General features: G+C 40.6%; 1 protein-coding gene across 8 annotated transcripts in view; it reads left to right on the plus strand.

Moving 5' to 3' along the window:
• LOC140738238 (citron Rho-interacting kinase-like) overlaps positions 1–14,158 on the plus strand; it is a 244,104-nt gene that overhangs the window by 100,807 nt on the left and 129,139 nt on the right. For all 8 annotated transcript variants that reach the window (XM_073065370.1, XM_073065371.1, XM_073065378.1 and 5 more), the window contains one exon: positions 611–730. In XM_073065370.1, the coding sequence (XP_072921471.1) occupies positions 611–730 (120 nt within the window). The remainder of the gene's footprint in view (positions 1–610; positions 731–14,158) is intronic.

Raw genomic sequence — 14,158 nt, forward strand, 5'->3', positions numbered from 1 at the left:
TCGTACAATTTCATTGGACCTCTGTGAACTACTCATCAATTTTATTGGTCTACTGTTACGAGGCAAAATGTTTACGAGGCGGCATGAAAAAAAACCATGTATTAGCCGCTCTGGATTAAAGGCCGCAGAGTTCAAAGCTGTTCAAAATGTGGGAAAAAAGTAGCGGCTTATAATCCGGAATTTACGGTACTTTTTTATAGGCACTGTATGTACATACTTAGTGAATAAATGTAATTTGAACTTTCAGGAGAGATTTTTGCAGGAAATAAATTTCTGTCTAAGCTAATCAACCACCTCTCCCCCCTCACTGACTTGCCTTTGCTGCAGCAAAGTACTTAAGCTGATTGTGATATATGGTTTCCTTCACTTGGAGCACTGTCAGCAGTCAGTGATGACATGAAAATGAGGAGACAGAGTTGGTAGATTGAAACAATTCAGTTTTGTGTGGGCTGGTCTGTTTATAGATCATTGTTGATAATGTGAATTGGAGTTTAATTTTGAAGTAACATTCCCAAAATATTCAAAATGAGTACATGTTCCTGCCAATAAAGTAGCAGTAATTGTGGATGGGCTTCTTCATTATCTAATGTTATGATTTGACTCTCCTCAGAGCCTGAAGCGTAGCCTTGAGCAGGCACGTGTAGAAGCATCTCAGGAAGATGACAAAGCACTCCAGCTGCTACAGGAAATTCAGGAGCAGAGTCACAGAATGCAGGAAATTAAAGAACAGGTAACTGGCACACATAAGTGGAACTGAATGAAATTGTATTAGGGCACTTTTACACAGTCCTTCCCCTAGGTGGGGTGACATTTTACTTGCAAGTCTGAAACGCGATGTAGATTGGGGGACCACTTTTTCAAGCTCCTTCGCTCAGTCCACTGCAAAAAGGCAGCATTTCCTACTACCTATTTCAATTCGACTTCCCATTGCCATTCCGATATGCTTGCCCATAGCCTCTTCTGCTGCTATGATAATGCCAAACTCAGGCTGGACGAGCAACTTACCATATTCTGTCTGGATAGCCTCCAGTCTTAAGGCATGAATGTCGATTTCTCCAACTTCCGGTAATTTCTTCCCTCCCATCTTCTCTCTTTTTCCATCCCTAATTCTGGTTACCTCTTCACCCCTTCTTTTCTCCTCAGCTGCCCATTACCTCCTTCTGGTTTCCATCCTTCCCTTTCCTATTAGATTACTTCTTTTTCAGCCCTTTACTGTTTACACCCAGCTTCTTATTTCAACTCCCCCCCCCATCCACCATCTTTCCTTTTACCTGGTCTCACCTATCACCTGTTAGTTTGCACTGCTTCTCCTCACCCCCCTCCTTACCTTTTCAGTCCTGATTAAGGGTCTCAGCCTGAAACATTGACTATTTATACCCCTTCTCTGATGCTGCCTGACTTGCTGAGTTCCTCCAGCATTTTGTGTGTGTTGCTCATGGTTACCAGCATTTGCAGCTGATGCACCATCAATAACTGAGATGTGGGTTAAGGTAGGCTTTTATTGGCTGGAAGAAAGAACAAGCAGCAATTGACCACCACACTACATCCTGGAGACTGAGGCCAGGGCTGTGTCTCTAATCACCTTTATACCGAGGTCCATGGGAGGAGCCACGGTCTGTGGGAGGAGCCACAGGAGCAGTCAGCAGGGGGGGCGTGTCCAGACAGGTATATGTAGTTCACCACAGCAGCATCTCTTGTATTTATGACTTTGATACAGTAAACTGTTCTTTCAGTCCTACTAAATATTACTGAATATACGCATTGACGCCTTCAGAAAGTTTAGAGCTTTTAACGCAAACAATTCTGTTTTGGTGTTCATTTTCACTTTGTCAGCTGATTTCACTGCAGTCTTATTTTTAGGCTTGCTTGACAGTATCAAAATATAACTGTTTGTTCTTGTGTTTGCTACCTCTGATTTTTCTGCAATTGAAATGAGAATGTGTCTAAAAGTTTTCTTATTTCCTAAAAGCTTTACATCTAGGTATATATTTGGAAAGGAAATAAACAGCCTAAATCACAAAGTGGATTTTGAAAGCCATGATATTTGCCTCAGTAGCTAACACTCTGTTCACCAGTGTGGTATTTTGGATGGATGCTTTTTGGTTTGTAGAATAATATATGCGCAAATTCCAACACATTCTTCTGCAAAATCCATCCTTGTTGAGATGGCTTTAGCACTATTACATTATTCTTACCAAGATCCTGGTTAATTGAGTGTTCTCTTTAGTCTTTTCCTTTTTTGATTCCTGCCATTTTATAACCCTCCTAAGTATCTGCGTTATACTATCCATGATTTTTCAGTTCTTTCATTACTGACATTTGTGTCCTCAGCTGCCAAGTCCAAAGATCTGAAACTACTTTTCTTTTTTTTTCTTTTTTTTAATTAAATTTTTTTATTAGTTTTTCAAAACATTTTACAAATTAAAACCCCCAAATCCCAATGAGGAACGTTAATACAGTGCAAAATTAAGCATACAATAACAATATGCTACAAAGGAAGAGAATTTAACAAAAAAGCACCTAAATTAAAGACAAGTAAGCTTAGTATCCTCCCCAAGCCCCACAACACAAGAAAAAACAACAACTCCAGACCGACCACAACACAATATAGAGAGTGTAAGTCAGGACAGTCAAACTCCCAGACTGTGAATACACTTAGCAACAGAGGATAATAATGCCTACTACCAGAAAAAAAAGGGAGCTGAAAGCAAGGGATCGAAAAGAAGAAAAAAAAGAAAAAAAAAACCCTAGTCAGGAGGAAGGTTATGAAAGTACTCGATAAAAGGTCCCCAGACCTTATGGAACTTTAGATCCGAATTAAGAACTGAATAATGATTTTTTTCGAGGTCCAAGCAGGCCATAATGTCGTTAAGCCATTGCGCATGAGTGGGCGGGGCAACATCTCTCCATCTAAGGAGGATCAAGCGTCTAGCCAGGAGAGAGGCAAAGGATAATATTCGGCATTTGGTCGGACCCAGACATAAATCTGTCTCGCCCCAAAAACCGAACAGAGCAATTGAGGGGTTTGGTTCTAGGTGCTGATTCAGAATACACGATAACGTAGTGAAGACATCTTTCCAGAATTTCTCCAAGCTAGGACAGAACCAGTACATATGGATGAGAGAGGCCACGCCCCTCTTGCATTTATCACAGAGCGGACTAATGCTAGGGTAGAATCGAGATAGTTTAGATTTAGACATATGGGCTGTATGAACAATCTTAAACTGTAAAAGGCAATGGCGAGCACAAAGAGAGGTTGAGTTAACCGATTTGAGAACTGAGTCCCAGCTCTCCTCGGATAAGGAGATATTTAAATCCTGCTCCCAGGCCATTTTAATTTTATCCACAGGGGCCCGTCGTAAGGCTGCTAGTTTATCTTGGATAATTGATATTAAACCTTTACCTAGTGGATTAATGGAAAGAAATAGGTCCATAACATTTTTCGCAGGCATTTCAGGAAAGTTAGGAATTAAAGGAGCAATAAAGTGTCGGATTTGGAGATATCTGAAAATATGAGCGTTAGGCAGATTGAACTTAACAGAGAGCTGCTGAAAAGAAGTGAAGCGATTATCAATGAAGAGATCTTCAAAATGTCTAATGCCCTTCCTATACCAAACATGGAATGCTGAATCGTACGTAGTAGGTAAAAAAAGGTGATTATGTGCGACAGGGCTGGAAACGGAAAACCCCTGGAAACCATAGCATTTCCTGAACTGAGCCCATATACGCAAAGTGTGTCTAACAAGAGGATTAGCTATTGATCTGGGCAGACTACTAGGGAGTGCAGAGCCAAGAAGTGCAGCGATAGATAATTCTTTAGTGGAGCTCAACTCCATTGCCACCCAGTTAGGGCACTCGGGTTGGCCGTGGAAGAAAGACCAAAAGGTAGCACAACATATATTAGCTGCCCAATAATATAAACGAAAGTTAGGTAAAGCCATGCCACCCTCTTTTTTAGATTTTTGGAGATGGATTTTATTAATTCTAGAGCGCTTATTCTGCCACAGATATGACAAAATAATAGAGTCTAAGGAATCAAAAAAAGATTTAGGAATAAAAATTGGGATAGATTGAAATAAGTATAAAAATTTGGGGAGAACATACATTTTAACAACATTAATACGACTTACCAAAGACATAGATAGAGGTGACCATTGTACCAGACTCTGTTTTATAGCATATGAAAGATTGGCAAAGTTTTCACGAAAGAGATCTTTAAACTTCCTTGTGGCTGTAATTCCAAGATAAGTAAATTGATTATGGACTACTTTAAAAGGGAGATCACAAAATGTTAGTTCTTGTGCTTCTTTATTAATTGGGAAAAGTTCACTCTTATGTAAATTAAGTTTATAGCCAGAGATCTGGCTAAACTGGTCAAGAAGTGAAAACATTAGAGGTAAGGATGTAGACGGATTTGAGAGAAAGAGTAATAAGTCATCAGCAGAGAGAGAAACTTTATGCTCAACACCCCCTCTCCAAATCCCGGTCAATTCAGGACAGTTTCGAAATGCTATCGCCAGAGGTTCTATAGCCAAATCAAAGAGAAAGGGACTTAAGGGGCATCCCTGATGGGTGCCACGTTTGAGATTAAATACTTGGGATTTCTGAAAATTAGTTAAAACAGAAGCAGTAGGACACAGGTACAGCAATTGGATCCAAGAAATGAAACTTTGGCCGAGGTCAAATTTTTCTAAGACTGCAAAAAGGTAGTTCCACTCTATACGATCAAATGCTTTCTCCGCATCGAGGGAAATAACACATTCAGGAATCCCAGTTGGAGGTGAGTATAAGATATTAAATAAACGCCGAATGTTAAAAAAAGGGAGACGGTTTTTAATAAAGCCTGTTTGGTCATCAGAGATAATGGAGGGAATAATGGTTTCTAATATATGAGCCAAAACTTTAGCTAAGATCTTTACATCAACATTGAGCAGAGAGATCGGCCTATACGAGGAACACTCTGTTGGGTCTTTGCCCTTTTTTAAAAGAAGAATAATAGATGCCTCATTGAAAGAGGGTGGCAATTTGCCGTAATTAAACGAGTCAGATAATACTGAAAGTAACTGAGGAGAAAGAAGTGAAGAGAATGATTCATAAAATTCTACAGGGAACCCATCAGGTCCAGGAGATTTCCCTGAGGACAGTGCAGAAATTGCAAAAGATATCTCTTCTGATGATATAGGCGCATTGAGTTTGGCTTTGAAATCAGATGAAAGTGAGGGGATATTCAGATTCTGTAAAAATTGATCAACAGAGATATTGTCATTCAGAGATTCAGAGGAATAAAGCCGAGAATAAAATTTTTTAAATGCGTCTTTAATTTCTAAGTGATCCGATGTAAAGTCTCCGTTCTCCTTCCGGATCTTTGTAATATGTTGTTTGGCTTTGGAACGCCTCAGCTGATTGGCTAGGAATTTACCAGACTTATCCCCATGAATGTAAAAGCGACTCTTGCTTTCGAGAAGTTGGCGTTCGACAGGTTGAGTGGACAGAAGGTTAAATTTAGTGTGGAGTTCAACGCACTTCTTGTATAATTCAGGGTTCTTAGTTTGGGCATATATTTGATCCAATTCTTTAATCTGGTTAATGAGGTCTAATCGATCTGCAAAGGATCTTCTGTTGAGATTTGCTGTGTAAGAGATTATTTGACCCCTCAGATATGCTTTCATGGCATCCCAGACAATCTGGGATGGCACTTCAGGTGATGTATTAGTGTTAAAATAAAAGGTTATCTGATCCTTAATAAATTTTACAAAATCATCATCCAATAATAAAGTTGAATCAAACTGCCAGTGTTTATTCCTCTGAGGGAGACCAGGAAAGTTCAGAGAGAGAGTAATTGGGGCATGGTCAGAAATCAGTATACTCTGATAGTCACAAGAGTGGGCAAATGGAATAAGTTGGTTATTGAGTAAGAAATAGTCAATTCTAGTGAAGGTATGGTGAACATGTGAGAAAAAAGAATAATCTCTCTCCGTAGGATGGAGGAAACGCCATATATCAGAGATACCAAAATTAGAGAGAAACGATTGGATAGCTAAGGCAGATTTAGTAGGTGATCTGGTAACAGAGGACGATTGATCCAGATTAGGATCCAACCAACAGTTGAAGTCACCACCCAGTATAAGAGAGTATGAGTTTAAGTCTGATAGTGAGGAAAAAAACCGTTCAAAAAAGTTAACATCATCAAAGTTGGGGGCATACAGGTTTGCTAGTGCAACTTTAGTGTTTTATAGTTTACCAGAAACAATAATAAAACGGGCATTTGTATCAGATATTTTATTATGGAGTTCAAAAGGAATATTTGAGTTAATAAGAATGGAGACTCCCCTAGCTTTAGCGGGAAAGGATGAATGAAAATGCTGACCCGCCCACTTTGACAGAAGCCGGGAGTTATCAAAACAACGAATATGAGTTTCTTGAAGGAAAGCAATGTCAGCTTTGAGTTGTTTGATATGTGAGAATACCTTCCTCCTTTTAACAGGGTGATTCAATCTCTTTACATTCCAGCTCACGAATTTAAGTGCACTAGCCATTATCAATTACTAATGCATAAAAGGCAGCAGGCATATAAAAAGTCAAGCAGTACAATAGCAGTCTGGGAGCAGAGATGTAAACATAGATTTGTAAAATCAAAACATATACATGTCCTGAGCAATAAAGAGAAACAATAGATACAGTGAGCGATGTTGGAACTGGGAAATCCACCCCACCCACACAACCCAAAACTAGACTGCTACCAAAACAAGTAGCTAGCTCTACCAAAAAAATTAACCCAAATACACCTTCCAGATCTGTGTCATTAACAGCAGTTCCGTATAAATACTATAGCAAATAGTAACTAGTTTATGCACTAGAAAACATAACTACAGATTAGAACACCTTCTGCAGAAATATAAAACTTAATACAGAGAAAATCGGAAGAAAACCAAAACTAACCTACCTGCGAAAAATTATAGAAGAATAAAGTAAGAGAAAGGGGGAAAAAAAGTAAAAAAAAAAGGAGAGGAAGGGGAAAATTATAAATTCAAGATGAGTATTTATCAACCATTTACAGAGAGGAGAGAAAAAAATTCAGAGATTAGAAAAAAGGGGTGAAGAAAAGAAAATAATTAAATAAATATATATATATATAAAAAAGGAAAAATAAACCGGCAATTAAACTGTGAACCAGCAAACAGGGAGGCCTTCACTAAAGACTTCAAACCTCCAAAACAAGTTAGAGTCAGTTGTAGAACTCTGTAGATAGAGTTATACAAGAATAAAAATAGATTATACACACACACCAAATCCAGGGAGAGATTGTCAACAGCCCTTAGAGTTTCAATGAATAATGTCTGAATGATTCAAGTAAAGTCTGAGTCCAGGAAAAGTAATTTTACTACGAGAAGTACTTATCCACCATTTTAGGAGGTCCAATCGGGTTCCGAAGATGACTGGATAGCCGGAAGACTTGCCACAAATGCTTCAGCTTCCTTCGCTGATTTGAGCCACTTGTATTTTCCAGTATTAAGCTTGATTCGTAGATCGGCAGGAGTACGAAGAGAGGGTTTAAAACCACGATCAAAAGGCACTTTCATTGCGCCTTTAAACTCAGCGCGCATCTTTAAGGTCTGGGGTGCAAAATCTTCCACAAAGCGAATGGTTGTATCCTGGAAAGTAAAAGAACCTCTGCGACGTGCCTCCACAATCAGACTGTGTTTTACCTGGTATTGATGGAAGCACAAGATTACTGGTCACGGGCGGGAGCCCAGAATTCCGGGGGGAACGTAGACCCTGTGTGCCCGTTTGAGCTCGGGCGGGTTCGGAAGCAAATCTTTCCCGAATATCTCACAGAGAAACTCGGCGAAAAACTTCACTGTTGATCCCTGTTCGGTGGCCTCTGGCAATCCAAGAATTCTAAGATTGCAGCGTCTGCTGCGATTTTCGAGATCCACCATTTTGGAAAGGAGTTTGTTACATTTTTCCTCTAAGCTGGAACAGAGAGTCTCCAAGTATCGAACACGACTTTCTAAATCTTCAGAAGTCGAATTGATGCGAGATAGGTGTTCAGCATATTTGTCCACTTTATCGTTGATCTGATCCAGTTTGTCTTCCAACTGTTTGAAAGCGGTTTTAAATTCCTTTAAAATTTCGTCTCGGAGCTGTCCGAGTGCAGCCAGGGTCTCGTCTGAGAGAGCCATAGCTTCCTTTCTCCCGGATTTAGAACTCTTGCTAGACATTGTAAGTTAGATATGTTCACAGGCAAGTAAGAGATACCGAAAAAGTTCCTAACTAAGGTTTAAAAAATGGAGACATTTAGTGCAAAGATAGCGACAATAATGGAACAAAATTTCGGAGCAGCTAAGCAATCATCATCTTACCGGAAGTCCCTACTTTTCTAAATCTATCCATCTCTTTACATCTCTTTCTTTCTTTAAAATACTCCTAAATAGTATTTCTTTGTCCTGGCAACACGAGTGAATCTGCAGATGCTGGAAATAAATACAAAACACAAAATGCTGGCAGAACTCAGCAGGCCGGACAGCATCTATGGGAGGAGGTAGTGACGACGTTTCAGGCCGAAACCCTGATGAAACTCCTGATGAAGGGTTTCGGCCTGAAATGTCGTCACTACCTCCTCCCATAGATGCTGTCCGGCCTGCTGAGTTCTGCCAGCATTTTGTGTTTTTTCTTTGTCCTGGCATTTTTTGTTATCAACTTTAATAACTTCTTATGTGACTCATTGTCAGATTTTGTTTGCCAACATTCCTGTTTTGAGCTTCAGGAATTTTATTGCATTACAGGTGTAACACAAGTACACATCATTACTATTGTTTTATAGCAGCATTATAAAGTTCATCTGTTGACTGACACGACTGTATCAAACGTATTCTGGTAAAGTCACTACCCACTTCGTGCATTGATTTTGAGGCCCTTTGTTGACCATTGTTGACCATGGATGTTGCATCCCAGCTGTCTACGTGATAAGCAGGCCAGGGCAGTATGATATGGAGAGCAAACTGTTGCCCATGTAGCAAGCTCTTCCTCTCCATGCAGCTGATGAATCCAAAGGAATGGTAGAGACCGATACAATTTGGCACCAGTGGTGTCGCAGGAGTTGCCAGTCAGTGTTGAATTCAACGTAGGGCTGCCTTATCAACTCCAGCTCCAGAATTTTCCTGCGGGATTTACTCCCGAAGCCTTTCCCAAAATGGGTATAGCTGTAAGGCAGCTGAGGTTTGAGATCAGAGTTTTCCTTCTCCTAGTTGAACTGCCAGCCATGGCTGATGAGCCCCATCTACCTGAAGCCTCTGGGTTTAAGACACTAGTATCCCGCTTTTGCCCCTTCTCCTATGAATAGAAATGGTTCTGGCAGGCTTATTAATGAAGGCCAGGAGCTGGATTTGTTGTCAGAGGCTATCTGAGACACATGCGATTGGGAGCATTTAATAGGTAGTGGGAGATTATCCACACTACCACCCTCACCCTCAGCTATAACAACCTTACGGAACCTGTGAATTGCTTATAGCAATGCAAAATGCATGCAAGGAAATTCAGCACTGAGGAGAAAAGTTAGCCTGGGCATACATTTAATATGAAGATGTTATTGGTCAATATGCAGAATAACTACGGGGGAAAATGTTATAGATCTGGAAAAGTGCTTTAAAATTAAATTTTGCGAATGGTCATCTTCCAATTGATTGTTAGAAGTATTGCATAAATATGTAAAGCAATCAATTCATGGGTAAAATATCCATATTTTGGATAAACAAATATCATAGATGATAAATAGAAGTTTAGATTCCATGTTCATTCAAGCTTCACCATTACTGCTTGATCCCTTCATGATTTTACATGCAAGTTTTTGGACATCAAATTTCAGGATAAAAAATGTAATGTTTGGAAGACTCAAATCACCATCTTAGCTCCCTGCATACCTGCATCTTATTGTTGATTCCATTCTCATCTTTGGACACCATAGGTTGAAGCAGATTGTTTGCCACCTTGTCACTGTATTTCATCCTGAACTGAAGTTCAAGTTCACATCCTAGTCATGGTGTCAAAGAACACTACAGCATAGAAACAGGCTTTTTGGCCCATCTAGCCCATGCCAAACTATTATTCTGCCTAGTCCCATTGACCTGCACCTGCATACCCATCCCATCCATGTATTTATCCGAACTTCTCTTGTGTTGAAGTCGAACCCACATCTACCACTTCTACTTCCGCTGGCAGCATGTTCCACATTCTCACTACTCTCTGAGTGATAAAGATCTTCTTCATATTCCCCTTAAACTTTTCACCTTTTACGTTTTACCCATGACTTCCAATTCTAGTCTCACACAACCTGAGTGGAAGAAGACTGCTTGTATTTACCCTATCTATACCCCTCATAATTTTGTATACTTCTATCAAATCTCCTCTCATTCTTCTTCGCTGTGGGGAATCAAGTTCTAACTTGTTCAACTTTTCCCTATAACTCAGATCCTCAAGTCACTGCAATATCCTTGTAAACTTTCTCTGCACTCTTTCAATCGTATTGATATATTTCCTGTAGACAGGTGACCAGAACTGCACACAATACCTCAAATTAGTCCTCACCAATATCTTATATAACTTCAATGTAACATTTCAACTCTTGTACTCAATACTTTGAGTTATAAATGCCATTGTGGCAAAAGCTCTCCTTACAATCCTATCTACCTGTTTCTTCACTTTCATGGAATTATAAACCTGTATTTCCAGATCCCTCTGTTCTACTGCACTCCGCAGTGCCCTACCACTCATCATGCAAGTCCTACCCTGATTTGTCCACTGTGTAACAGCTCACACTTGTCTGCATTAAATTCCACCTGTCATTTTTCAGCCCATTTTTCCAGTAGATCCTGCTGCAAGTCTTGATGGCCTTCCTTGCTGTTCACTACACCCCCAGTCTTGGTGTTAACTGCCAATTTGCTGATCCAGTTTACCACATTTTCTTCCACATCTTTAATATAGACGACAAACAACAATGGACTCAGCATAAATGATCCCTGAGGCACACCACTATCACAGGCCTCTAGTCAGAGAGGCAACCATCTGTTATCACTCTCTGGCTTTTCCTACAAAGCCAATGTCTAATCCAATTCACTAACTCATCTTGGGTGCAAAGCAATTGAACCTTCTTGATCAACCTCCCATGTGGAACCTTGTCAAAGGCCTTGCTAAAGTCAAGGTAGACAACATCCACTGCTTTTCCTTCAACTTCCCTGGTAACTCTCTTGAAAGGCTATTGGGATTGGTAGATATGAACCACTGTGCACAAAGCCATGTTGACTATCCCTAATCATTCCTGCCTATCCAAATATTTACATATCTGGTCCCTCCGAATATCTTTGAATAACTTACCTACTACTGATGTAAGGCTTACCGATCTATAAGTTCCTGGCTTATTCTTTGTCTTTCTTATCTTGAAACTAATGGCATTATGATCATTAAATCCAAAGTGTTCCCCTACACACACTTCTGTCACAAATTGCCTCTTTCCTTAATAGGAGATCCAGTATTACACTGTCTCTAGTTGGGACCTCTATATATTGATTAAACTTTTCTGAACACTTTTGACAAACTCTATCCCATCCAACCTTTTTACAGTGTGGCAGTTCCAGTCAATATATGGAAAGTTAAAATCACAATCTTATGTTTCTTGGAACAGTCTGATCTCTATAAATTTGCTCCCCTCAATCCTGCTGACTAATTAGTGGTCTGTAATATAATCCCATTGACATGGTTGTCCTTTTGTTTTTCTTCTGTTGCACCCATATAGCCTCAGTAGGCAAGTTCTTCAGTCTATCCTGTCTGAGTACTGTTGTGACATTTTCCCTGACTAGCAATGGCACCCCTACCCATCCCTCCCACTCTGTTGTGGCCCTCCGTTGGTTGAGGTTGACCATGGATGCAGTATTCCAGCTATCTACCTTGTTTGTGTAGTGCCAGATGTAGCTGACAAGACCAATGCAAGTATGGCAGTCCCTGTTGCAAAGGTCACATCTATAAATGATATCAACTCTGCTGGAGCTGCAACATTCCTTTCTATGGGCCCATTTGTTTTCTGTCACTTTCAGAAATTTTTCTTCTCCTGAATTAACTTGTTACTTCAGGGTGCTTCTCCAGCAGATGCATTTGGCTACAAGTTCTTCCCGGGACTCAATGTTGATGTCCAATGCCATCATGTCTGCTTGAAGACATCCTTGTAGCACAGTTGCCAATGGTTCTCTTGCCTGAAGCCATCTCGCCATAGTGGATGTCTTTTGGGATGTGGCTATCCTATGTGGCAGACATGGCCCAGCCATCATAGCCTACACTGCATGAGCAGGATGTATATGCTAAAGAGACTAGCCTGAAAAAGAACCTCAGCATTGTGTACTCTGTCTCTCCAGAAGATGCCCAAGGTGCGACCAAGGCACCTTAAATAGAAGGTGTTGAGGCTTCTCTCCTGCTTAGTGCACATTGTCCAGGTTTCACAAATGTACACCAGTCTGCTGGCGACACAAGTGTCATACACTGCTGTCTTTCTTTTGACTGAAAGTTTGGAGTAATTCCAGACTTGTTTGGTGAGGTAGGCAACAGTTATTGCAGCCTTCCCAATGTGCTTATCGATTCCTGCATCTGAGAGGTTGTCACTGATGATGCACTGTATATGAACTGATAAACAACATCCATTTTGTAGTTATCAGTAGTAATGACTGGTACTGCCTCCACATCTTGTCCCAAGATGATTTTTTGTCTTTTTCAGGCTGACCAAATTCCTTGCAGGCCTGGGAGAAGTGATCCCTCAAGCTCTGGAGGTGCTGCAGAGTGTGAATTACAACTGTTGCATGATCAGCAAACAGCATGTCTCTGAGCATAGCCTTGTGCACTTTGGTTTTGACTCTCAGGCGGGTGAGGTTTAAAAAGCCTGTCATCTGATCATGTGGAGGTAGATCTCCTCAACTGCAATGCCAAATATATGCCTCAGGAGAAGGGCAGAGATGATCCCAAAGAGTGTAGGGGGTGAGAAAACAGCTTTACTTGTCATAAGGCTCCAAAGAGCTGCTATTGTACCGCACAATTCCCTTCATGTTGTTATGGAAGGATTTGATCATGCTATTAGGCTTGGCGGTTAGCCTATCTGAGGATCTGAAAATGCCAGTCTTTGCTGACTACAGGCAGTCCCCGGGTTACGAACGAGTTCCGTTCCTGAATCCGTTTTTAAGTCGGATTTGTATGTAAGTCGGAACAGGGACATCCGGTATTATTTAGTGTCAGTTAGTCAAACTTTGCCTTAGTAATAGTATATATTTTACCTTTCTATGCATATAAAACACTTAAGAAACGTATGTATTTCAATGATTAAACCACTGCATTGCTTTGTAATAATTGTAGCTTTCATTGGGGCAGGGCCTTTCACATGCTCCATTATTTTTACTTTATCCTTTAACTATATCCTTTAAAATTGTTCTGATCGTTGACCGCCTGTAGCCTAACACTTTTCCAATGACTGATGACGTTTCACCTCTTCCTGATCGCTTTATTATTTCCACTTCATTTTCAATCACAATCGTTTTCCATCAACGGAACAGAAAACTGCAGTTTCAGCCGCAGCCTCGGGTCCTCTGTTCCTCCGGGTTGTAAAGTCCACCCGCACTGAGACAGGTTAAATGGGACAAGTGGGGGCGGTGCTAACTGGAAAAGAGGGTGTCAGGGTGAATCTTGCTAAGAAATATTTAAGCCAAATACAAAGTTACACACTCAACACAGTGTTAACGGGAACAACTTAAAATGGTGGACGGCATCGTGTTTCAACTTAAAATGGCAGACGGCATCCTGATCCCACTTAAAATGGTGGACGGCGTTCTCTTCGTAAGTTTGTAAGTACGAGTTGTTTGTAAGTCGGACGTTCGTAACTCGGGGATTGCCTGTATGTCAAGTGCCTTGGCGAGATCAATAAACACAGTGTAGAGCAGCTTCTTTTGTTCTCTGCATTTATCCTGCAAGCTGATAGAGAAAATTATGCTCACCTTTTAGCACAGAAACCACTCTGTGACTCTGGGTAAACACATTCAGCTAACTTCTGTAGGTGGACCAAGAAGACCTGGGTAAAAACTTTGCCAGCAGTACTCAAGGGTAAATGCCCCTGTAGTTGTTACAGTTGCTT

Source organism: Hemitrygon akajei, chromosome 14 (assembly GCF_048418815.1).
Source record: "Hemitrygon akajei chromosome 14, sHemAka1.3, whole genome shotgun sequence".
Lineage (NCBI taxonomy): Eukaryota > Metazoa > Chordata > Chondrichthyes > Myliobatiformes > Dasyatidae > Hemitrygon > Hemitrygon akajei.